Source organism: Erithacus rubecula (genome assembly GCF_903797595.1).
Source record: "Erithacus rubecula genome assembly, chromosome: 11".
Classification (NCBI taxonomy): Eukaryota; Metazoa; Chordata; class Aves; order Passeriformes; family Muscicapidae; genus Erithacus; species Erithacus rubecula.
In genome coordinates this window covers 4,484,032-4,510,440 of record NC_136663.1, presented here as the reverse complement: position 1 = coordinate 4,510,440, position 26,409 = coordinate 4,484,032, and the positions used below count along the sequence as shown (strand labels likewise).

Below are 26,409 nucleotides of genomic sequence, written 5' to 3'. Positions count from 1 at the left end.
TCTGTCAAGAGAAATACTGAGCAGACCCTTCTAAATCCTAACACTTGTTAACAGCACACCTATTTTTTTCATAAAAGCAGAAGCAGCTCTTGCTGAAATTTGACATTACAGGTTAAGGTAATGCATCCAGAATGTAGGAGTGGATAAAGTCACACCAGAAGCTGGTACAGCCTTCCTCCTCTTCCAAGAGTTAGCAAGACTGGGCAGAACTGGTTCCTCTATGAAAATGTGCAACAACTGGAGAAAAGGAGGGCTCAGCACTTAACTGAAGCTGATAGTGCTGTAAGTTTGTACAGAAGTTACCAGGCTGAAGATACCCTAACAATAATAACAACAAAAAAAAAAGGACAAACAGAAACCAGAAACTGTTGTTGGATTTTCAGTATTTATTGAATAGTTTATTTTCTAGAGCCACTTTATGATAGAAGTGTCAGTGCATAATCAGCTCAGAATGGACAAGGACCAAAAGAAAAAAAAAAAAACAAAAAAACCAAACCATGGACTGGACACACAGATCCAGGGGAGATTCATGAATATATTAAGAAAAAACAAAAAAATATTCAGGCCTATCAATTATTAGGAATAACTACATAGATAATCAAAGTACAGTTGTAGGCTAAAGCCCAACAATGCTTTTTTTTTTTTTCCCATATAAAAAAGTAAACTTTCATAAAAGCTTGTTTAGCAAAGCCAGAAGCAGTGTTATCTTAAACAGTTTATTTACATTGCTCAGATTGGCAAAAAAAGGATATAAAAAACAGTGCAGTCTGACACATTTAAAAGCATCACTAGTTACATATAGATACAAGACAAAACACAGGTGGTTAAAAAGAAACCAGAAGTTGTGAACTCCTGCTAATACCAACAGTTGAACTGTTAATGAAATGCAGAAATTCACATATTTAGATAGTTTGTGAGAGTGAATTGCAGGGTACAAACTGTTCAGAGATGACAGAAGTGAAGACAGAGTTTTAGAGGAAGACATAAATACATGAGAAAGCCTAAAAGCCTTAGGAGTAGTACACTGAAATTTTTACACACCAAAATTGGACCCTGAAGTTACAGTGTCCTGTATATATTGATGTATCATTACACCAATAATTCCATGTATTAAATAATGATTGGTTAACCAAGTATGGGGAATGTATGGGGGTTTGGTTTTTTAACAACCCTACTAAACACAAGTGTAATTATTTTCCTCAGACTTCCACTTCAAAGAAAGATGAAAAATTCAATTTTTTGGTGGTCAAAGCTCCTCATACCACTGTGTTACAATAAGGCTGCAGATCATAATCACAAAACTCAATTCTATTTAATTATAAACAACTACATGTATAAAAATATCTGGAAGAAGCAGCTGTACAACAGGTTAACTGTCATACTTGAAAGGTCAGGTACTTCATAATGAATCTCCATTTAAGAAATCCACAATTCAAACATTATAGTGCTCTGCCAGTAGATGAAGTTAGGCAAGCATAAGAGTCATCCAAACTAGCAGTAAATTATGTGATCATCATCCTCATTTCAAGATCTGACAAACCAGTTTAGTGCCTGGAGGGGACAATTTCCATAGAAGATGTTTCAGTTATGCTGGTAAGGAAATAAATCTGTGCAAGGGAACATTGTGTTTAAATGAAGGCCAAGTTACTTATTCCACTGATTGGCTGGTCTGTTTCAACACAACTAATCCCCCCTTGTGATTACCTAGTGTTATCTAGCATTTTGCTAATCATAGCTAAGTGCTAATGACTAAGGTACCATTAATGTCACTAACAGGTCACTGCCCAGCCACCTGCTTTGTCAGTCATTCCCAGAGCAGAGTCCTTCCCACCTGCTCATATCAAGTGGGTTGTTGATCGGCTTAAGGTGTGACTCCTCCTTTCAAAGATCGAGGGAAGGCTGACCAAGGAAGGAGAAGGAACACCCTGGTGGACAAAAAAAAAAAAAAAAAGTTATGATCATTTATGAGCCAATCTTGATAGTGCAGCAGTCATTTCTCAACCTTGACATACCCTACAAGGAATGTGTGAGTGCAGATCTCAAAGATTGGCAGCTTTTGAAATTAATGATTCAGCATTTCTAGAGTTTGAACAGGAAACTTCAAACATTTTTAAAATTGCAGAAGAAAGATATTTTTTTTGTTACTAGCCTGAGATTTGGAATGCAAGAACATGTTTTTGAAGAGTAGCTTTTAACAAGTATTAGTACACATCTTGCATCAGTTTTTGCAGTAATAATCTCCCTCCAAAACGAAGGCAAGATACACTGTGATAATCTCTTGGAGAAACAGAGCTCCCCCTCCAATCCTACAACTTTCTGTATTATGATCAGCTCTGAGCCCCAAATGAGATGCTGAACACATGTCTCCTTGGCTGCAGGAGGCAGCAGACATCCCAATGATTTGTCAGAGCTTGCTTTAGCTGTGCCTGGATGGGCACACACTAGGCAAGAAGCTGACTTTTCTGATGCTTGGAGAATAAGCTGCTTCTGAGACTTAATTACAGTGAAACCAACACATCAATATGTAGCACTAAAAGTAAACCTCTTTGGATTAGCTGAGATTTTATATTCTTTCCACATTAGACCTCAAGATACTTTCACAAGCAATCCTCTGTTGCTCTTAACAGCCAGTCAAGCTTCTCAGCACATCAACAGGTCACGGTAGTTAGGCAGCTTGTGCACCTGCATACTTCAAGAATCTTTTAAATAGGGATATTTTGGGCAGCTAAGGATATACACATCTCACTATGAATAAACCCTATGTCTGTTTGTGGCATGTCCTCCATTTGCAGTCATAGCAATATCTGAAAATTTAAACCTAAACTCCTCTTTATAAAGCAGCTCTTATTAGACTTAAGTATTTTATACCAGATTTTTTTTTATTTACAGATGGTTTTAGTTTTCTGTAATCTAAAGGTAATATGGTTGCAAGGAAGTCTTGAGCAGCTCAAGTTATTAAATTCCTCACAACTCTGGCCAGTGAGCTACACGGCCATTTGGACAATTGAACTGAAACAGTGAGGAATTTAACTGTATATAAATTTTAAAAAAATCCTCCAAAAAATTACATCTAAAAGTTTGTGAAAAAAATCAGTTGGCACCCAGAACCAGAAATAGAACCACATGTGAATGCTGACTCCAACCTGTGCATTAGAGGATGTTAAAGAAGAACCCAACACCATCTGAAGCCCTTTGTGCATTGGAGCTGTACCATGCTCTCTTAGCTTAGAGAACTCAGGATTTCTTGCTCACTTCAGTCAGGATCTGATGCACAGAATTTCCCAGCACCACGCTGGTTATCATCTCCAGAATCAGCACAAGTGGCAGCAATGACAGGGAAAGCACATGGTCTGTCCAAGGCATGACCATTTAAGCTCTCCAAGTTGGAAGAGGCTTTTGCTTCTACAGCACTTAAAAGATGAGTACTTGGAGAGCCAGGACACTGCACAGGTCCAGGCTGGGAATTGTGAGAGCTCCAATCAATAGAACTGGAGTGATGGACATTAACAGCACATTTGGCAGATCCACTTAGGCTGCACGTGGAAGTGGAACGAGCAATCTACAATTAGGAAGGATTTAAGAGTTAGCTCAAACTGGAAAAAAAAAAACCAAAAAACTCAAGCATCCAAGCTTTATTGCTATTTTTACTCTGGTTTTTTTTCTGCACCAAAAAATTCCTACATGAGCAAAGGCCAGGACTTAATTTAAATAAAACAAAATGTCTGAATAACAGCTTTGACTCTTAATGGACTCAGACAGGTTCCCTGCAGTTTTAGCTTCCTATCAACAACTGCACTGATATTCCAACTTGAGGGGCTGGAATCCAAACCTCTTTTCCCCTCAACATTATCATTGAACCAAAAAGGCTTTATGCAAGTTTAGTGGTGTGTGGCATTGGTTAAAATAACACAACACAATCTGCTGCCAAGCTGCAGCTTATTACCACAGAGGTGCAAGAGCTCTGAAGAATCTGAAACAGAAACATGGTTTTGCAACTTTCTAAGATTTTGTGGAAAACAAGTATTTTTGTCTGGGGTAGATATGCACAAAAAGAAAAGTACATGACTTGCAAGTTGATGAGAAATGAGACACAGTGCTGCATAAAAACAAAGACAATTAAAATGCAAAAACAACTGTTGCCATAATAATAATAAAGGAAGAAAATATCTCCACAGAAAACTAGGCTATAGCCTCATTGATAGATTTTTTTTTTTTTAATTTCCTCTAAAGCAAGGGAGTCTGCTGTGATCATTCCTCCCTGCTTCATATTTTCTCATGTGGGAGAGCAGGGCTATATCTTTATGTTGTACAATTTAATGACCACTCAAACATACTGAATTACCTCAATGTTAAAGTACTGACACATCAGTCAGTAGTAGAGAGATCAACATCATTCCCTTTTCTTGGCCTTCTGTCCCACATATTACAGACTAAGAAGAAGGTATTTACTCAAATTTACTCAAATTTACTCAAATGCTATAATAAAAAGCTAAGATGATGAAAAGATTCCTCCAAATCTAGTCTGCTTTACTAGACTGTATTAGGAAATTGAGTTTGGCCTAATGTACCAGAAGAAAACTGTTGCAGGCAGCCAGGCATAGCAGAAGAGCTGCAATATGTAGAACAATATTTTATTTTATCAAGTTTTCTTAAACATTTACAAGGAGATAATTCCCTTGTTGTTTTAAAGACTTGCAGGCTGCAGCATCTATGTTTTGCTACCCTTCCTTCCCAGTTTGTTTCACAGGATGTCTGTAATCTCCCTACTTTGACTGAAACATTCACCATACTATTCAGGGTTGCACCCCACATTTCTATTTAGTGTTCAAAATCAAAAGCATGAACCAATACAAGGCTTGTTTTGAAACTCTCTCACTCTCTCAGAAGAGGAAACATATTCCATCCTGAGCAAAAGAGATTGGTGGAGTTTTTCAACTTAAATGTATAAGGCTATTCCCATTTTCGAGTGCATCAAGATTTTTCTGCATTTTCAGCAAATAAGGCTTCTCATTACACAGCTCTTAAAACAATACTCCTATGAAAACAGTTAATAATTTTTCCCCACTGTGATGTTGGGATTGCTGGAGTGAGAGCAGCAGCAGACAAGAGAGGAGTGTGGTGAGAAGCTGCCCTCCCTGCCCTCAGGTCAGGTCACTCACCGCTAGGGAGGAGGTGCTGGTCAGGCGGCTGCCGATGAAACTCTCGCTAGCAGAGCTGGGGCTCCGCCCTTCCGTGGCGCTGTGAGACATCAGAGCCCGGCGCAGAGCTCGCTTGGGTGTTTTGGAGAAAGAAAAGGCTCTTGTGACCTGAGGAGTTGGACAAAAACCAGGCTGTAATAATTACTTTCTGAACATCTCTAGGATGTGTATCAAGTGTTGGTGGCTGGATCACAACCAGCCAAACGTCCACACCTGAAGGGAACTGACTTTTAAAGGCTCCCCATCATCCTTGTTCTTCTCATTCTGTCCAAATATGAGACAACACAGGAGGGAGAGAGGAAGGGCAGAGATTCAGGGAGAAGCAAATGCAAGGTCTGGTCACCAAGGCTTCCCCATTTCCCCCAGTCCTGCACAGTCAGCCTCCCCCACTTTAAGTTGCTCTCAATTTTGCATTATATTTAAAAGACTCAAAGTATTAAACAGCATAAGTTCCATAACAGACTCAAAATGACTACATAATAGGTATGGCTGTAATACTTAAGACTCTATATACAGATATTCCAAAACCTTAAACATCCCTCACCTTCTTTCTTTAAGGAGATTATAGTTAAGAGTTTTAGTTCAGATTAAGTTTCTCCTGTCACTACTGTAAATACTACAAGCCACCTGAAAGAGGAATCCCAGCACAATTCTCTGAATAAAAAGCACTACCTTCATGCTATCTTACCTTTTTTGATGTTTTCTTTATTGCCCTGGATGCTCTGCTTAAAGTACTGTCCATATCTTTAGTATTTACTTCAACTGAATCAGGATCAGCAACATAAATGAGATTTTCCTGTAGACAAAAATATCAAATATCAGCACTTGCCAAAATATAGTTTTCTCATCCATTAGATCAAATTTAGAGGGTTTAGTTGCCATATTTTTCCATATTTAACCCCTTATACAGTCCAGCAGCTATTTATTTTCAAACTATTTCATTAGATCTAAAGCTGGTACAATCAGTTTGTGAAACCACTTCATTAATAGTTTTACATTCAGTTTGTCTGATTCAGTTTCAAGTCCAGGCTTGACCAAATTAAAGGCAGTAGTTCTGAGGCATCCCAAGGGAGTTTCCAAGATAAACATTGCTTTATTCCACTGACACATCTAGCACATTTCTGAAGTGAAATCTTGAGAACTCCAGCTGTCAAACATTAAGAATAAAGACTTTCAACTTAAGTGCAATACATGTTGCAGGACAGCCACAAGTTTTGTGGTCTTTTCATGCCTTATTCTTAAACTCCAGCATGTACAAAGAAATCTCTGGCTACCAACTTAAAAAACCTGGGGGGCAGAGGGGGCACATATGAGTGAGAAATTGCTAGGATGATTTTTTTTTTTTTTTTTTGCTGTTTGTTGTCTGTATTTTGAGAAAAGATATTTTACATTAAAAAAAAAAAAATCTCAAAAGGATCCCAGGCAGGACTTTTATGGCCATTCCTAGAGCCTAAGAAAGATTAGCCAAAGCCTTTGCTGCCACCAGGTGGCAAAGCCAATGTTATCTCATTCACATAATGCTCTAGAAGTCTAAAACCAGGCAAAAGTGCTCAAATTGAAGCTCAATTTAGCATTTAAATCAGCAAGAAAGAAGCATTATATAGTCAGTACAAAGCAATAGGCACAGAAATTACAACTAATGGGATTCAGCAAAGTAGGTTACAATTGGTCACTGTGATTCTGAATGTCTTGGGGCAAGAGGGATACCTTTATTACACCAAGGTTTAATTTCTATTAAAAATCCAAGTTATATGTGACACAAAATACTGAAGATAGGCAACACACAGACTAAAGTAAATTAATACTTCCACATCAGCACTTTTCCTACTCAGTACCTAAAAGGGAAACCACAAAGCTGAAGTCTTATTCCTAAGTCCTTAGATCATAAGACTCACAAAATAAAACTAAGATGCTGTTTTCATTAGTTAATTACCTCTCCTGTAACAAGCATGCCTTTAAAAATCACAACCAAGTATTGTACTGGAAGAATACACTACAGAACATAAAGCATTTCTATTTTACACCAAGTAGCTTCAGCTATCTGTACTGCACATATTTTCAGCAAATTGAGATGACTGATATGCAGACTTTTACATAATTAAAACATTAACTGAAAGCCTCTTGCTGTAATTGGAGAGGATCTACTCCTCAGATTAGTGAGTTTCTGACTATAGGAAATCCACATGCTGAATTTCTAGAAATATGACAAGGCAAGTGCCTCCTTTATTTCAGTTTTTCTTATTTCCTTGTTTTAAAGTTATAGATTTCTGTCTATGGGAGGAAGATGCTTCATGTCTCTTGCATTATGGTGCAGATAAGGTGTAGAGCAAAGAACTCATCCTAACACAGTTAAATCTAACACAAATGATCACCAACACTGGGATTGTAAACTCAAAGATAGCTGTGAAAGAAGCTGAAAACCATTCTTGTTAGAACTACAGGGCAGAGTTGAATCATATCCTTTTACCATCACAAATTAATTACAAATAATTTTTGATTTTTAAGCACTATTTAGCTTCTGTACAGACTAACTTCCAGGCTGTTTCCTTTTATACTTCTTAACCTCTTCCTTGCAGACATGTTAGCACAAATGTTTTCTGTCTACTTTACCTCAGGCATGCCCACTATTAACTTCTTTAGCTTCAGGTGCTTAAAGCCCCAAAGAGGGAAATGTTTCCATCAGCAGCATGGCTCCAGAGTACTTACTGCATCTGCTTTACAAATGGTGTTGGCCACGTGTCGACACAACGTCTTCAGCCAGTCCTCCTTGCCAGGGTCTTCAGTTGTCATCTGGAAACTGAGCAGCTTGTTGTTGAGTTCTGTAGGTGGCCTCACAACTAAGGCAAAAGCTTTCTGGCAATCTATAGTTTATTAAAAGAAAAAGCAAGGAGTTAATGAAAAGAATAATGATTTTTTTCATGTAATTTAGGGGGAAAACTTTGGAAGGGTCGACCCTCTGTCTGCCAGGAGCTGGAGCTACAGACATGATTTGGGGCAGTGATTTTGTCTTTGACACAATAGTTGTTGTATCACTTGCAAGAGCAGAGTTCTGTCCACAGCCATCATCAAGAGACTGCAATCAGCATTTCAGGCAATAGCTGATTATTTAGCTTTATTCCTCTTTGCCTTTTCTCTTCTTAATTTGGTTTCTATGTTCAGGTGCTTCAGAGAACATAAAGCAGAACACATGATGTGCATATCATCACTTACAGTGAAACACCAAATCTTGCCAGGATAGAAATCTAGAAAATGGTGTGAAAAGATTCTTTGTATGTCACTACCAAAGCTGGAGTAATACAGCAAAGCAGGCAGAAAAATTAAGTCATCTTTTAAGATGCCAAGCACAGCTCCTCCTGAGCATTATCATCACCAGTTAAAAGAAAATTTGGTTTCACACCAACAGCACTTTTCCCTGGCCAGTCTAATGCTCTGGGCTGAAGTCTGAGGTTTGGTTTTATTTTGTACATCCAGAGCTGTCAAGTGTTTAACTCTGTTTATTTCACACTGCCAATTGGTTGGCTTATGCTAATGCCATCTAGTAGTTCTGCCAAATTCAGCACCCTGCAGCATTCTTGAAAAGCCAAAAGGCATCAGTACCAGGAATTCTCGAGCTCATACAGAGATTCAAACAGAAGCTTTTACTAAGATCACATACCTAATACACCATACAATAAACACATCTTAGCATTCCATCTCACAACAGCAGAGCTTCCCCTTCACATTCTAAAACAGTTCAATAGCATAGCACTTGAAAATACACAGACCTTCTGTCTCCCTGATGTCCAAGACTTTCTTGATCTGGGAGAGAGGCATGAGAACAACATGCTTGAGAGATGCAGGAGGCCTTGTGTGGCCATGGGGACTCTTGAAAGCTCCAATAACTTTATGCCGTTTCCTGGCAATCTGCAGTTAAATAGAATAGAATAGAAAGGGTCAGTTGGAATTTCTCTTGCCATTGTTTCCTTTCCTTTCTCTATTTTTTACCTTCTACTATCCAAGAAGGCACAGAATATCTTGCTACTGCCACATAAATCTTAAAGGAACTCACTTATCTCACTATTCACTGCCAACAGCCCAAGTGGCCCAGCAATATTTGTTACTTGGCATCAAAACACTCAGCTGAAAAAAACAATAAATTTTTTAAAAATACCTAGAGAAGAAGTAACTTCATCTTACAGACCTCAATTCTACCCTGCATAACAAACAAGGATCCTTTGAAATCTACCACAAGGTAGCCTAGATTTAAACACAAAAGACAACATCTATATGCATGAACCAACTTAAGGTGTGGTGTGTTATGTCCTAGAAATATCACTTGCTGTTGCTTATGCATGCAGTCATTGAGCAGGCTTTGCATAAAAACATGTAAGGTACTTGTGTGCTAAAGTAATGCATCTTGTTGTTTGTCTCTTGTCCAAGAGACAAGCCAAGAAGCTTTATTAAAAATGGTTTTATTTTTCTTTCTTTCCTTTACAAGAAGTGATGAAACTGAGTCGACTCCCAGAGAGAGTTCATCACTAGTCACAAGAACAGGCTTTTGTCTCCAAGTGCTGCTTAGGACAGCACTAATTTTGAATTATTTTAGAGTTGGTCTTCTACAATGTTCTTCACTGCTGCAGACAACAATGAGTACTTTATGAAAATGTCCTTTATAAATTCAGTTTTTCCACGTTAAGTCTCCAAAACCCAGTTAGATTATTCTTCCCCTCTAGTTCTTCCTAACATATTTTTAGTTTAAGGCATTTATTATGATTTTGGGTTTTTTTGGTAGCCTAAGAACAGACAGATCTACAGAGGCCCACTATTCACTCCCATTATATACAACTTTACAAGGACAAACAACCTGATGAGCCAAGGATTCCAGCACTTTTTCATCCATTTGTGCTACTCGAAGTGCTATTCAGATAAACATTTTTTAACATATTAAGATGCTTTTATGTTTTTACTCTGGCTGCAAGACATTAAAGGCTACATTAGCCCTTCCCACCTATGCAGACATTACTAATAACTATGTTGGCTTATACAGTAGCTAATGGAAAGGAAACATCAGCATGTGTTGACCTATCAGCAATCTACGACTTAGAATTCTGCCTCAAAAGTTCTTAAATTTTACTTCTTTATATTCATGTGTAGTGTCAAGCCTTTCACAAGTCAGTTCATGAGATGTACTCATCTTACCTCTAGGCAGTCATTGAACAGAAAGAGTGTGACCTGCTCTCCCCTGTCACAGAGGTCGTCCCCGAGTGCTACAGTTTCCAGACGCTGCACCAAGCTGCGGTGGGAGGACAGGAGATTGGCCTAAATAACACAAGCAAAAAGCTCATTAAGCATTTAGTTCAAGGGCTGGATTACTGCTTGCTTACAGCTTAGCACTGGCAATCTCTTTAAAGCAGCACCATTGCATTGTAGCCTCACACACTTTTGCAAAGGGAACAAAGTACTGCAGTCATTTAACAGATCTGCAGCTTTGGAGGAATTACTTACTGGACATCCATCCACTTCATAGACGACATCGAAGAACTGCCTTTGGGCCTCTGTTTTTCTTTTGTCTTCATTAATATGTCTAAGAAAAGCATATTATATTAATCTTCAATACCCAGAAACTGTAAATGGATGCACTGCATTTAAGGCATACAAAAAATAATAAAGCTAAACATTCAGGGATAGAATTTATACAGCAGCACTTGCCACATTTCCCTGAAAAAAACAGCCAAATACCACATGAAATCACATAGGAAACTTCAGCTCTAGAATACTATTCTTGTCATGTTCCCAGCACTTGACATACCAATCAGTTAAAACAGAATGCCCCTCCCCTGCCTTGCAAGATTTTAAACCAGAGACTGACACAACTCAGTTCTTTATAGCCTGCATTTTGTTCACCCCCCAAATCAAGACTGCAGCTCACCAAGAAGCAGATGCAAGAATAATTACAATTTAAAAGTTGTTGTTAAAACTGGACAAACATTTATCCAATTAATGCAGGAGTTCTTGTTGCTGGAGACATACGCTACATTTCAAAAGAGGTGAGACTACAATCTAAACAACTTCAGCTCTCAGCTAATTAACTCATGGAACAGAGCCAAGAAGAGCTAATACAAGACCAGAAGAAAAACCAATCTCCCACCAAAAGTCTGTCCTTTCAGTAGATATATGCATAGAAGAAAGATTTAAAGACAAAACCCATCTCTTCCATTCCAAAAGGAAGAGACAGAAATAAGAGTTGGAACAGAAGAGGGGACTGGGGCCAGTCCCTGCTGAGGCAGGGGGTCAGCAAAGGTTCAGGTACAGGTGCTGGGGAATGTCACAGACTCCTTCAGAGCTCTGGCACAGAACACCAAAGTGACAACAGCAGCCAAAAGGAGGCTGAAGAACACCTACAGTTATGTTTACTTACTGTTCCTTGTGACAACATAACACTGACAATTTAGGAGGAGCAGAGGGATCTAAATGCAGTATGTTTAACAGTATGTTCATAGAATCAACATGACTTACGTCATCACCTCCTTTAATGATTCAATAGCTCTCTCTAGAGTTATTTTATCTGGGTTCTCTTCTGCTGTATGTTTCTTAATATCTACAATTTAAAAAAATTAAAGAAATAAAAAGTCCACACATGTTATAAGTGCCAGAAAAAAATATGAAAAATTCAAATTTAAACTGAGTTAAGATAAGCTGTCTGATGAAATCAGATGTACCCACCCTGGAATCCAAGTAGCACTGATTAAGTGGGGAACTAGGCTGAACAGAAGCTGTCCAGACCTCATTAAGGAAAAAAACACATATAATACAGAAACTGAACCCTTAAACTATTAAAAAAATTCAATTAAAGCGCAGAAGTATTTTTCTACCTGAAACAAAGGGAAATGTGGATTTTTTTTTTTAAACAAAATCATTATTACAGCAAGTTGTTGATACGAGGTGGAACACATGAAACTGTGAGCCTTGTCAATATGAATTGCTCCTAGTTTATGTTAGTATCATTTGAATCTCAATTATATTCTTGTTTGAAGAGACAGAATTGTCAGTGCAAACTGTTCCTCTATCTGTATCCTGCATACAAATGTATGAACAAGTGGAATTTAGTCAGAATTTATGCTTCCTTCAGTAGTGGGTCTCACTGACTGCCAGGGATCACGGTTAACTCACATAACCCAGCTTCTTTTAAATGAAAAAAGCTGTTGCTAATGATGACAAAAAGTAGACATCATCTTGTGGTTTTAACACCTTCACAGACAAACTAATAAAAATTACACCACTATGTTACCATTTAGTAGTAGGGCAACACTGGGCAGCCTTTGAACAGGACGGATAAGGAGCTCAGCAAGGCTTTGGCGACCACATTCAGGTTTAGCTTGATTTATCTGGGAAGAAATAATGTTTACTTGTTTTTTTGTTTTGCTTTTTTTTTTTTTTTTACACATATACACAAGAAAAGCACAAGATGAAAAACTGCCTTCCTTGAAATTAGCATTGCTATGCAAGTATGAGAATTGTTTACCACAGTCATTAACAGAACATGTTAAAAACCACATTATAAAACCAGCTGCTAATGTGGAGTGGGACTGGGGATGGCCTGTTATCTTATTTATTCCCCATCTTTTAGATATCAGTATTTGGATGCAATTCCTCAGGAAACATGAGCTGAAACTGTCAGTGTGACTACTTGACTATTTAGATATATGTGTTAAAGCTACACTGCATTATTAACAGTACACACATATGTGAAGAGATCAAGAGTCTTAAGCCTCATCTTGAGATAAGTTTCTTTGAAGATCCTCTTCCTGTTAGATCTCCACTGTTAGGCTCCTATTCATTAGTCACAGGAAGGCTGAGAAATTCTACCTCCCTGGAGCTTCACAGCTGCCCAAGGAAAGTTAAAAGCTGTTTCAGAAATACAAGTCTCACGAACACAGGGAGGGGACTAGTCAAAGCAGCAGCTCCAGTTATCTCTACAGAAAGGAATAGACATGGATATGGGAGGAACTTTTTCCAGCAACAAATGCATATAATCAAATCACCTTGAAAGCTGTTTAACAGAGGAGGAACTTAGGCTTTTTCTGAAAGAGTCTTATGAGGAGCTTGAGGGATTGAAGTTCAAGTCCTTCCTATTTCTGTCTCACCAAGAGATGTTTGCATTCCTTCAAGCTTTCAAAATTTCACAATCTTCCATCTATTGCATTCAGTAGAACATGGTTCTCACAGACTTAGTTCTGCAGACACTTACCTTTAGGAAGGCATGAAACCTTGGTTTCTGCTTTTCACATCTTGTAATCGTCTCCTTGCTCATTTCAAAGAAATTCACAAATGGAGGGTATGTTTTCAGCAAGTCTTTTGACTGAAAGAAACAACTGTTAGGGCTCTGCTTTACATATTCTGTATCACTGTACATATGTTCCTATGCCCTGAGCCATACAAAGCTGCTCAAAGGCACATTGCAATAAAGAATAATAAAAAATGTGTTGTAAACCCATACGTGTTCCCAGAACAAGTTAAGACATTTTTGCATGCCAGATGCCCCAGACTGATGCTGCTGATTAAATGCAGGCTGCTCTCACCAGCATCAAGCAAATATGTGACAATCTTAGAAGCTGCTGAGCAACTCAAGTGGGAGGCAGGTTCTCACCTAGCAAGAGGCTTTTGGTGAGAATTTTGGAAATTTCAGACAGGTATTTTCACTAGTTACTGCAATCACCTTTTAAACCACCAGAAGCAATACCTTAGATGATAACTTTTGAATGGCAAGCACTATTTGTCTCAAAATCATCAGATCAGCAAAATCACAAGATACCTAGCAGCCTATTTATGTTAAAATACTTTTCAGTCCCAGACTTAGCTTTCCTGATCCACACAGGACTCCTTGTTCACTTCTATGTTTCAAGTCTTGAAGAAAACATAAGAATTTTTCGTGGAAAATTCTTTTCCTAGTTCTTTACTATTGATCAGAGGCAGCAGATGGCTAAGGGCCCAGGAAGTGGCTTTTAATGTCTGATTAAAAGCATGTCTGTAGTGTTGCAAATGACAGTTCTCAAACTGTAGCTATTTGTAGTTTTAATCCTTCATACCTGTGAACAGACATACACACTAAAACTTGACATGGATTGTATCACCTAACTCAACTGAAAAGTCTAAATAAAAAAAGACAATGATACAAGTTGGAGTTCTTTCTCAGCAGTGCTTTGCTCGTGTTTGCTAGCTCCTAGAAGTGGATTGTTTGTAAGGCAAGATAATACTTGTAAGCATAAAGAAAAACAGGAACTTACATATTTGAGAATGATATCACCAATACTTTTGCTTTCAGTCCAATTTATCATAAGATCTTCCAGGTCTTCCTAGAATAAATGCAGGGATGGGGGAGAAAACAAGCTGAGCATAAAGACATTAAATGGGATCAGCATTCTGCCAAACACATCATTAGGTGTGTTTTTGTGCTGACAAAACAGGCAAACCTAAAAGCTGTACAATTTCACATTCAGCCCCTCCAGTCTACTGAGGGCTGAAAACAAGAGATCTCTGGCTTACTGAACATTTGGATACAGGTGTAAATCACTGCAGGTAGAACCTGGCAGCATGTCAGGAGTAGCCAACTCTGCAGCAAGTGACATTGCTGCATCCAACACAATACATAACACATCCCAAAGGAATATTGAAAAAGGATACACAGAACACAGTTGAAACAATTCTAATTAAGACTGCAAAACTTATCTTGGACTTAAGTCTATAAGATGGGATTGAAATAGAACTAGGATAGATTCCACTTACTTGCTACACCAGGCTGTCAAGGAAAGTGAGAACAAGCCTGTTAAGCCTATATGAGCTTGATAAGGATCAAGCTTAATCATCATCAGATAATAAGAGACAGGAGGGCACAGCTGAAGGTTCAAGATTCACCTTAGGTGAAAAGGATTTATCACTAATATTGGTTTGCTGCTGTCACTGCTCATATCTTTATAAAGATGAAAGAAAACACAAGTCCTACATCAAAGCAACTCTGACTGCACTGAGTGCTGCAGGTGACTCCAATTTGACACACAGACACACAACTCTACTTTCATCCCTGTCTCACTGGGCACACATCAATACCTTGTGTGATTAACCAGACTGGACCCCACTGGTTGGAAAAAACCAACAAAAACTGTACAAACAAAGCACCAAGTTACAGGTAGCCTGCAAGTCTCTCTATTTTAAAAGCCTACAATGAAATGCTGCCAGGAATAGGAAGATGCCACTATTTGAAAGAGTAGGAATCAGCAACAGGAAGAGTTTATACCAGTCCAGCCCAGCAGATGCAACTGAAAACATGCAGAAAAGATTCAAAGTCTCTATGACAGCTTCCCCTGCAGGGGAGAAGGTGCAGCTTGCCTTGATTTTAGTGTGCACATCAAGAATGTCTGGAATGCTGCCGAATATGGTCTTGATCTCTTCCTGTGCAAGGATTGGTCCCCCAAGTTGTCCCTCCTTCTCCAACGGAACTTGAAATAACTGATGAATTAAGAGGCAAAAGTAAGTTAACTGGCAACATTGTATTAGAAATAGTAATGAAAGCAACACTGTTTTCCTTCTAGATCATAATTTCCTGCAGTCACAATCTTGAGATATCTCCATTCAGCAAGAGTGGATTTTGGAGAGTGGTTTGAAGACACAAACACTTAGTTTGATACATCTCTACAGCATAATCCCCTCTAATCTCTTTCTACTCAGACATCTTGGCTCATTCTTTAAGTAGATAATCAGCTGCAGTAGAAATAAACTTTCAAGAAATTAAGCTCTTCCTGTAAGTTGCTTGCTATTCTGCTCTTCTTGGAATAACTAAAAAAAAAAAAATTTTTCCCTTTGCCATCTCTCTTCTATTCACTAATATCTAAAATATTAGTCATGAACATCCTATTTTCCTGACACTTCCAATTTAATTTCCATATATATTGCAATACCACTGCAGATCCCAGATTAGAAATTGTATTTTCCAACCTGAAACTGAGTATTTTTATTTGTCAGTCATCTCCCTATGAAGCTTTGAAGCAAAGGCCTGCAGATCACAGCTTGAAAATACTAATTGATGCAAACATTGGATATTTTATTGCAATTGACCTGGACTGGCTTTAAACCATCTTACCTGAATAATTGTTGTCAGAATATCAACATAGTTACTTTCTGTCTGGTACAATTCCTTTGCAACCTGCCATCTTGCAGACTGCTTGAGAGGAAGAGGAGTTGAGTTTTTGGAAGGTCTTGCACAGGATTTTGGTGTTTCTGATAAAGAGATTTCCCAAAAGAAAATAGAGCTTTATTACAACAGAGTCCCTTAAAAATCTCATCCTCAAAGAAAAAAAGAAAAAAAAAAAACAAAAAACCAACTTCAGAATTTTTAACTGAAGTTTGGGGGTTTTTTTTCAAAGTCTGTATTGCAGTTACCAGGGCTCTTTCAAGATATTAGCTCTCTTTGTTACAGCCTACTTATAAACAACAGTAATATATCATTTCTCAAAATTAGACTGAAACTAATAAACCATTTATGGGCAGGTCAATGATTTGACCCTATTATAAGTACCTTATAGCAGTAAGCAAGGATTAGGTGCTGAACATTATTTATACACTAGTACAGAAGAGCTTTTCTACTTCACTTTGCCATATAAACAATTAACTCTCAACTGCCTACCATCCTTGCATTAGGTGTGCAGTTCAAAACCATTGACTAAAATCAGCCCTTGCATACAACACTCACATTCCATCCATCCTAGGAAAGGCTCAAGAAAGTAATTCCTCTTAAAGCTAAAGTCAAGATAGACGTGAGTTTCAAATACTTGCTCATGTATTGGATCTCAGAGACCTATACTGGCTTTTTTGATATCAAAGCTCATTTCTGCCATAGTTAATAATGAAATACCTTCTATGTTGTTTCCAAAGATTCTGAGACTGACTGCTGCTGTTGGATTAGAAGAAAATTCCCTACCAGGGGTAACAAGAGCACTACCATGGTATAAGAAGACTGATCTTCCCTGAATTCCTGAATTATCACTTACAGGTTGTGCCTCACTGGGAGCTCTTATGTGATTTGAGTTTGCCTTTTTAAAGCAGTGGCAGTAGCTCCAGATGCCTCCTCTATATGATAGAAACAGACCTTTTAAAAACACTTGGGGGTATCCAGCTTTTGACTAACCCAAAATTTTGCAGTTCCTCTCTTCACAAGAGCCATGTGCAGAGATATTTAAAACTCTGTGCATTCACCCCAAACCCATTGATGATTTATATTCTTGTGAAGTTTTAGACATGACAGTTTGCTGGCACAAATGGTGTTGCCTCAACAGAACATTTCAAAGACCTAGGAGTTGGCCCTGCAGGAATTTTCCCTTTACCTTCTAGAAAAGAATCTTTGTCTCCTCTCCAAGTATCCTGTGGAGAGTATTTTAGATAATTTACTGTTGACTATGCTGCTAATTTGCTGCAGACTTCCAACAGAGTTTTTGAAACATTTTGGAGTAACACTCAACTGTACTTCCTATTTATCACCTCTGTATCTATTCCTTCAGATATGAAAATGCTTACTGTGATGACAAGAGGTAGCTTGGCCTGTGTATGAACTCTTCACTCCAATTTTTTTCCTACACACTTTAAAAAGGCAAAAGCCTGGAATTACTTGGCAAGAAAGAAGCTGTAAGATTTCCCTACCACCACCATTTCCACTTGCATGCGAGAGCTGTTAAACACTAAGTGTGGCTGAACGGGAAGGCTTTAGCTCTACCTCCATTGGCAGTGCTTGACTCTGGGGTGTTGGAAATATCCAGCAAGGAGCCAATGGAGAGGGAATGCTCAGCTGAGGGGCGTTTCCGAGGAGGGAAAGGGGACACGTCTGTTTCCCTGGTCAGCTGTGCCAGGGTCTCTTTCAAGCGGCGCCGTTTGCGGTTGCTGTTGGGAGTGCTCAGCGAAAGCAGCGACACCGACTTCTTGAAGTCAGGACTCTCCGACTGCAGGCAAAGAAAACTCCCCTCAGTGGGTTTGTCCTCTGTGCCCAGTTCAACTCAGTGCAGAGATTAGTTAATTACAGAAATCAACACACAGCACAGAAGGAAACTTCACAGGGAAGCTAAGACAGCTTGTTTGATTAAAAGTAAAACTTTTGAGAAACAGAAAAAAAAAATCATCTATTCCAAATTAGTATTCCATGTATAAAATTTATAATGGATTATCTGGAATTTAAATTCTGCTTTAAACCAGCTGAGCTCTGACCCCCCACACACACACACTACATTGCATGCTAATTTTACCACCAAAATGCACTGTGCATTGTGTAAGTGTTCAACATACCTTCTCAAATAAATACATGGACTCTCCAGCTCTGGCATCCATTTGAATGCTTCCCCAAAACCACTAAAGGAAAAAAGAAAACACACATTTATAAACCCATTACAGAGCTTCACCCAAAGCTAAAAATATTCAAAATAATCTGTAGTAGTAACAGAGCTGGAATGGAAGATATTTTTTTCAGAATAAGACAGACAGTTCTACATAGCAGCATTCTCTAAAGAGTTTTCAGCACTAACCTCTTGCTTTACAACATAAAGTTTTTTTAAAGGTTCAAATGGAAGATCTTTTACTGTACTTTCTTCAACCACCAAGTGTGTACACCTTTCATCACCAACTGGTAAATAATGCCCTCCTAGACAAAAAAAAAAAAAAAGCAAATTAGCAAGAGGAAAGAATATTCTTGTTAGAAGTAAGTATCTCACTTAGCAGTTCTGTGGCACCTATCATTACAAACTCCACCCCATTCTTCCCACAGGTTTTCATAAACAACAACCTTGCATTTCTGTCATTTCTTCCATGTTAGCTTTCTCATCATCAGAGAATCCCAGGAAACTTAACATGCAATCCTGAAAGGGAGGAACCTTGAACTGGTTTCTAAAGTCATCATCAGCTGCACAGAAGTCACTGAAAGAAAGAAGATGCACAGAAAGGTCACTTAATAAGTGACTTATGTCAGTATTTAAGAAGTTCACATTTCAGGTGAACAGGATGCAAGGTAAAGGATGGAGGAGAATAAAAACCTACATTTCATTCCTTTTCTCCCATGCTTTATAAATCCACTCAGCTTTCACAATAGGAATGCCAAGACTTACAGCAATCTACAAAACAGGAAAAGCATAAGTTGTACCAAATATTTAATTTAAATCTTTCCCACATTAAGAAAAATTTGTAACCTTCCTGTTACTTTTCAAGACAGATACTGCAGAAAGTGAATATATTCCTTCAAGAGCCACATCCAACTGCAGCTCCCCAGAATTAGAGTGATCAAATTCAGTGACTAGGAGATCAGATCAATAGTTATTTTGACATTTCCTCAAAAGTGTACCATTTTGTTAGTCTGATATCCTTCATCATTCACAAAAAACACAAAATCAAATCTTTGTTCCAGTAAAATATGGATTTTTTTTCTCTTTTGATACTTTGTATGAAAAAAACACCCCATCCTGCTTTTATCAAAGAGAAAGTGACTGTTTGAAAGGTAACTGCCATGGTAGCTTGAGAGATTGTACATTTTCCTACATTTTCTCCTCTGAGTTGGTAGAAAGGAGTGTTTGAACAGAAAACAGGACTTTTCTTCCAACTGCAAGATTATAAAGACAAACACAGGGAAAAAAAAGCAACATCCCACCAATAATCCAAACAAGGGAGAGTCAAGGGGCACAGACATTGCTATGTCATATTAAATAATACAAAAACCTACAATCTGTTATTTACTTCTAAACTGAACATAAGTATCCAAAATTATTCCCTTTTAGAGCCAGAAAAGAAAAAGCACTCATGTCTATTTATGCATAAAGGAGTATTTGAATCCTCACCCATAAGAAGTTAAAAATAATTTTTAAATATATGCACTAATTAAGTACTAAAGTTTTTTGCAAGTTACCTCAAAGTTTATTGTTTGGACAGACAAAAGCAGACATTTGTTCATCACTGTCTTAACTACTGGTAGAATCAATACTGAACCATTTTGTCAGAGAAAAAATCATGCCAAAGCTGAACCAGACAAATGAATTCACTATTACAAGCTATTGCAATAGAGGAAAAAAGAGAAGCTTCTGAGCTAAAGTATAATGAACAGTCTACAAGAGCCAAATTCCAAAGGTTTCTATGAAATACCAACTCAAGTTTACACACTCTGAATTTGTCTCCATGTGTTGAGTTTGCCACCAGGTGAGTAACTTTTGAGCTGAAGTCCCTTCGAGTAATTCCACCCATATGATGAACCAAGGTCACAAGCTTAATCTGAAAAATGAAGATGAAAAGTTTCCATTATCTTTTGGAGAGTGAGTTCAGTGCAAAAGCGATTTAAAAAGCAAGTTACAGAAGATTACATTAAATGCCCAGAAATAGAAATACACTGATCTGTTTTTAAAACAACTTGTTCACTTCAACAGAAGATATAGCTTATACATCAAAGGAACAAACAATTCATTCTCCCCATGCAAGCTTGAGCCATGGTTAAACCCTATGGGTGATGGAGCAGAAGAGAATCTTGAAAATATACTTAACATGGTTTCATCAATCCAAAGAAGAATAAATTACTTACTAGTTCATCTTTCTTTCTGAATCCTGTAAAGCACAGTACCAAGTTCAACATACTTGCACAGTACAGTGGACGGCAGGAGAAAGGTAAAGGCTGAAAACATGAAAGCTCGTGAGTCAGCAGAACAGTGCTCCCATTAAAGTTTTCACATTACCTTTAATACATTACTGTCATTTCTAATATTAAAAATGCATCAGAGACTAGTCCAGGTCTGCATATTCAGTTATACCTTAGCTCCAGGCCTGCTGATAAAGTAACTAGAGCTTTATCAAGTCCAACAGGTAGCACTCCATCCTTTTATTTCCTCCCCAGTCCACCTGCTCTACATTACAACTTTTGGAAATATAAAGTGATTATTACTGGAGAATCATTTATATGCTGACTTGCCTAATGGCACCATCCCAACTGGTGATCAACAACTCCCACAACTACAGCAGCAATTGTAGCCTTTTGTCTGCCTGTGCTCTCTCACTGCACACGATATTCTATTTCTAGCATCAGAAATTTGCTTTCCTTAAAATTCTCTTGCTAGGAGTGTTTATAACGGATTGGAAGAGCAGAGAGACTTTACAGTGAACTCTCAGAGCTCAGTACAGCAGGGATTTCAGCAGCAAGTACACACCTCTCCTTTCTGTGCACAGTGCAGCAGGACTGGCGGCCCGATGACTCGGCAATCTGCCTTGCTCAGGTTGCTAAAGGCGGGAGCTTGGAAGTCTGACACAACGAAGATCGTCTCAAATTCTGGGGATTCAGAATCCCCAAGCTCTTCTATCGTGTCTGTCTTTATGTAGGGCATTTTAATTTCCTTCATGCACAGGGTGAAAGGGAAAGCATTACTCAGGCAACATATTTGCACAAGTGTAAAATTCAGCTGATGTATATATTGAACCATTAGAAAAATGTGTGATTTGTATTGCAGAGACAAAGTTAGGATTTGTGAGAGCTGAATGCAATGCACTCTTCTCTAGCATAAGAAGAGCTATGAACTGCTGCCTGCTTTAAGATTGAATGTCAAACTAATTCCTGCTTTTGAAGAATCAGAATTCTGGTTGCTTTAGCAGTTTACATATCAGTTCACATTGATAATGTAGCACTGGAAGTAGCTAAATAGAAAAAACACCCTAAGCTCATAAGATAAATGATATTTCAGACTGTCAGAACAGCTTTGGGTAATTTGGAATGCTACTAAAAAGCAACATCCAGTTTGCAACAGCAAGCTCCATGCTGCAGAACATCTACAGAACAAAAACAGATTTTGTTCATTTTTTGATATTTTAAAGGGATTAAAAAATTTGGTCTACTCCAATTTCAATCATAAATTTCAAACTTTATCTCTTTATATTTTTCACATCAAGAAATGGAAAAGCATTTCTTGCACTTCAGTTTAAATGTGGCTTTCAATTGAAAGAGCAGCTCATTAACAATTGCAAAGTCAGTTCATAGCACAAACTTATGTGTGACAGAATACAAGCATGCAGTTGGATGTCCCCATGAGTACTTTGCTACCCCTGTTAGAAAACACCACTAGGTAAGAGCTCCAAGTATTACTCCATGTTCTAAAAAAGTGCTAATTTTGATGAGCTGTGACACCACCAGAACCATTAGAATATATTATGAGCATTATACCAAATTAATTTGAATTAAAGTGTGTGCACATTTCAGTCCCATTGAAGTGTAACATGCTGCATGCAATTACATGTGCTGAATTGCATGACATACCATATGAATAATACTTTTTATTAGTTTTTCTTCTGATTTATCAGGACTACTTTTCTTTATCTTTATAACAGGTACTTCCATTATCTTAATAGTCTGTGGAAGAGGAAAACTTTAGTACAGAAGCAAATTGGTTACCAGAAGTCTGCAGGCAAAACATGTCCTTCCAGTGACTGTTTTATCTCAGGCCCACATACCTCCAAGGCTTTCAGAAGCTCCTCACGTTTCCCTGCTTCCTGAACCAAAACCACTCTTGTTTCTATTTGAGGCATTTCTTCTGCTTAGAGAGAAGCAATATTTGTATATTAGCAGAAAAATCCATGTTATGTCTAAATCAAGCAATAATGTATAGAAGAATACAGGCAGATAGTAGCCTTTCAAGATTCCTTATCAGGAGCAATCCATAAAATAAATGTTACACTGAAGAGTGTCCTTTAATTAAGGCATACCAAAATGACTTAGAGCCCAAACTTTTTAATATGAGATGAAACATGAATCTGAAATCAAGATCAATCAAAGCAAGAATGTAAATCAAGGGGTGGGAAGGAAAAAAGACAACAAGCAAAAGAAAACCCCAAAAAATTACAGGCTTAATGCTCCTCTCAGAATTAGATACAAAGATTTGCTAAAAAATAGGCAGTTGGTATCTTTTCTAGTTTCTGTGTTCCTGGTTGACAAGGTTCATTACATTCTTGGTAACTGAGCAGTCACCAAGAATATCAGAAGTGAAATTAGATGCCTTGTTCTTTTTTTCCATGTATTAATAAGTCTTCAAAATACCAGGAGGAAGAACAAGTGTTGCCTCCACTTGCATCAACAGACCACCAGCAGATTTTGGCTACTACCTTAGAAGAAAAGATGGGTGGTTGTTCTTTAATTTCAAGATTTGTTCTTGAATTAATTTTGGGCTCTATCAATCTCTCCACCTCTTTACCTTATACCTTAATCTGTCCACCTGTACACAACAGAGCAGCTGCAGTTTCCAAACACTGGTGTCAAACTGTCACCTGGAGAGAATTATCTCACAGAAGAGGCATCAAATGGAACTGACAGCTTTCTGTACAAGAGCCAGAAAATTCATTCAATTTGGTCTGTAACTCCAAATTTTCTTAATGAAAAGATTCCAGATCAACACCCTTTTCCCTACTGTACATACGACTTTGCAGCTCAAAGTACTTTAGGTTTTTCAAAACTACTAAATACCAGCAAAGTAATCAGTCATTACAAAAAACGAGTTGTCTTAAAATAAACTTCCCCCATTACCTTCAGCATCCAGAACAGTAGCACGGAATACATTCTCTTTGGAGGTTTCTATAATTTTTGAATCAAGAACAGAAGAATCAGCCAAGAGGCTCCTCCCAGTTTCAGACACCAGAGTACTGTTGTCAGCCATGATTATGCCTTGTTTCTTTCTTCAACAGCTGGAAGGTAGAGGGGCCAAACTCAGTTACAGGTGCAAAAGCTCATTTATAAGAAACCTATGACCAAGGCTGTCAGAAGTGACTTCAGAAAACAAAACATTTAGGCTCTTACTGGACTCTCACTCACTGATAGAGCAGCTCTGAAAGAGCATCAAGAGTAACACAGCTGATAGAAAAGACTGACAACAAAGCTGTTACAGAAATGGTTCTCTAATCTACCTTCACAGAGAGCTGCAGAGAGGGAATTTCAACTCTGAGCACAGGCAAGTACAAACTCAGATGCTCATTTTAAAAACTTTAACCACAAAGCACCAAACTAAAAGCACTTGTCCCTTTCAGTGACAAATATTATAAGCTACACTTGAGACTAAAATTAGCATTGTTGATTTGAAACGTTAGCAGAAGAACTAGAGTAAACATAACATCTTTCTAAAATCTGATTTTTCAGGTGATCTGGCCACAGATATTGTGGTTAGAAATGAGCACCCAGAGAGTAAAGCCAGGACTGTTTACTCAGAAAAATTAAAAAAGCTTGAGAGTCTCTGCAAAGTTGATATGCATATATATGCCTAGCAGTATGGTCTGATCTATTGTCCTGCATTAACTATAATAGAGTAGAAATACCCTTTCATCATCAGATAGATCACACAGAATGGATCTGGGTGCCCCTGCCCATCAGACTTGTCACCTGGCAGAATCCTTAACCTTCTCATATTCTGGGAGCTGCCAACCCAAATCCTGCACCACAAAGATTGTTCTAAGACATCTGCCCAACAGGCAGCACATGTTCTGTCACAACTGAGGCAAGCAGAGTGCAGGTCCTGTGATTCATCACACACCCAGATTTCAGTGTTTGCACAGTGATAGCAGAAGTCACCTGGAGCAGCAGCTGCACAAACTGCTGTTGGATAATAACCCTTTGTAGCATTTTAACTGAAATGCTCTTGTGACTGTAAATGCCTTTTTAAAACAGAAGCTACTCAAATACTGCACTAGAACATTGAAATAGGCCTCTTGATGTATTAAAACCCCTAGAGAACAGCACATACTATTTTTCAAACTGTGTAATAACCATCCTATTACACAGAAAATTAAGTCAAAAGACAAAAAGCAATGGGCACTTCAGCTATATACCATCTATACAGAAAAGGCTTTATCTTCCAGAGATCACATCTGGGACTCAGGGAAAGGATTCAAATCATCAAGCTCTTAATACAGCTATGAGCAATAATCAACACTACAAATCTATCATTATTCTAGATGTGTTCAGTTACCAGACTTGCCACCTTAGTTTCAATTTCAGGTCACACACAGCTGTGCACATTCACAGAATTGAGCTGCTTAGACCTAAGTCCCAGTCACCCACCTCATTTTTCCCAGAGCAGCTTAAAACGGAGCAAGAGAAGAAAGTAACCTCAATTTTAAAGAGGCCAGAATATTACAATGTCACCACCAGGAACTGCGACACAGTTACCAACTTTTTTGCAGTGAGGTTAAAGGGAACCATGATCTTGGCAGAGTCAAACCACATTGTTAATAATGATTACCACAAGGACAATAAAACGTAAATTCAAAAGAAAACAAGTGCTCCAGTTAAAGGCACAACTAAACTTAAATCCTAGAGATTGCTTCTTAGAAGTCTGAGACATCAGCATGGTTATTATTATACCAAATAACCTGTATATGAACTTAGAAAGAACTTCACTGCATACTTGAAGAAGCCCATAATTTTGGTCTGGGCATTGATTTCCTTTATGAATTTTCCAATTGATTTATTTCTGAGGTTCCATCCGGGGTGTATTTAAAAATATTCCTTATTTTAATAACCATATGATAATAACAATACTTGTCACTAAACTTACAGGCTGAAAGTACCAGGATACAGAGAACAAACAGCACAGAGAGACACGAACAAAACAGATTTCCCTCACATAAAGAGCAAAAGTCAGAGCTCCATCACGGGCTTGAGGCAGAGCTAATACCCCCTACAGCATCACACTCAGAAATAACCTTCCAGTAATTTGAGGAATGCCAGGAAAGGACAGCAAACACCTCCCACATTTCCCATGGCCCTCCCGAGGAACCACCCAGGAAGGTTCCCGAGCCCTGTGCAGGGAGATGGCCGGACAGGAGAGGACAGGACAGGAGAGAAGAGGAGAGGACAGGACGGGACAGGACAGGAGAGGAGAGGACAGGACGGGACGGGAAAGGAAAGGACGGGACAGGACGCGGGACCGCCGCCGCCTCTCCCCTCACGGGCCAGCAGGTGCCGGCGGGCCGGGGCTCCGCCCTGCCCAAGGAGCGCGGCCGGCGGCCTGAGGAGCCCCGGAGCAGCGCTGGGCCCCGCAGACCCCACAGGTTCCCGACACAGCAGCCCCGCTCCGAGCCGCCCGCACCCCCGGCCCCGCTGCCCCCTCACCGCCGGTGCCATCCGCCATCAGCGGCCGCCGCCAATTCAAAAAGCGAGCCGCCGCACCCACACCGCCGCCCATTGGCTGCCGGCCCCGCC

At 38.7% G+C, this 26,409-nt stretch overlaps 2 protein-coding genes across 8 annotated transcripts in view; both read right to left on the bottom strand.

The window, feature by feature from the left end:
- FNDC3B (fibronectin type III domain containing 3B) overlaps positions 1-26,409 on the bottom strand; it is a 297,560-nt gene that overhangs the window by 16,981 nt on the left and 254,170 nt on the right. The window lies entirely within an intron of this gene.
- On the bottom strand, positions 703-26,409 carry ECT2 (epithelial cell transforming 2). 7 transcript variants are annotated; one of them, XR_013775508.1, is made up of 27 exons: positions 26,320-26,401; positions 23,743-23,900; positions 22,677-22,756; positions 22,483-22,575; positions 21,386-21,568; positions 20,767-20,856; positions 20,355-20,462; positions 19,245-19,318; positions 18,994-19,124; positions 18,737-18,852; positions 18,501-18,563; positions 17,938-18,160; positions 16,312-16,448; positions 15,561-15,680; positions 14,462-14,530; positions 13,426-13,536; positions 12,466-12,562; positions 11,694-11,775; positions 10,683-10,761; positions 10,377-10,496; positions 8,963-9,101; positions 7,905-8,059; positions 5,887-5,994; positions 5,160-5,306; positions 3,253-3,559; positions 1,832-1,925; positions 703-1,551 (listed from the first exon to the last, which is right to left on the bottom strand). XR_013775508.1 is itself a non-coding variant. In XM_079315481.1 (26 exons), the coding sequence occupies exons 2-25, from the start codon at positions 23,870-23,872 to the stop codon at positions 3,254-3,256; spliced, it is 2,961 nt and encodes a 986-aa protein (XP_079171607.1). In that variant the 5' UTR covers positions 23,873-23,900; positions 26,320-26,401; the 3' UTR covers positions 703-1,925; position 3,253. The 7 variants fall into 7 exon arrangements, 6 of the variants coding, with proteins under 6 accessions (XP_079171607.1, XP_079171608.1, XP_079171610.1 ...); XM_079315481.1 differs by having other exon boundaries at positions 703-1,925; XM_079315482.1 differs by lacking the exon at positions 26,320-26,401 and adding an exon at positions 25,035-25,096 and having other exon boundaries at positions 703-1,925; positions 3,212-3,559.

Bases quoted from the DNA above. Each gene is read 5' to 3' on its own strand.
- ECT2 (XM_079315481.1), bottom strand. From the start codon at position 23,872: ATGGCTGACAACAGTACTCTGGTGTCTGAAACTGGGAGGAGCCTCTTG. The intron at 21,569-22,482 runs GTATGTCATGCA...CTGTGCATGAAG, and splicing joins TAAAAAGTATTATTCATATG to GAAATTAAAATGCCCTACAT. The intron at 14,531-15,560 runs GCAAGCTGCACC...CATTTATTCTAG, and splicing joins ATGTGCACACTAAAATCAAG to GAAGACCTGGAAGATCTTAT.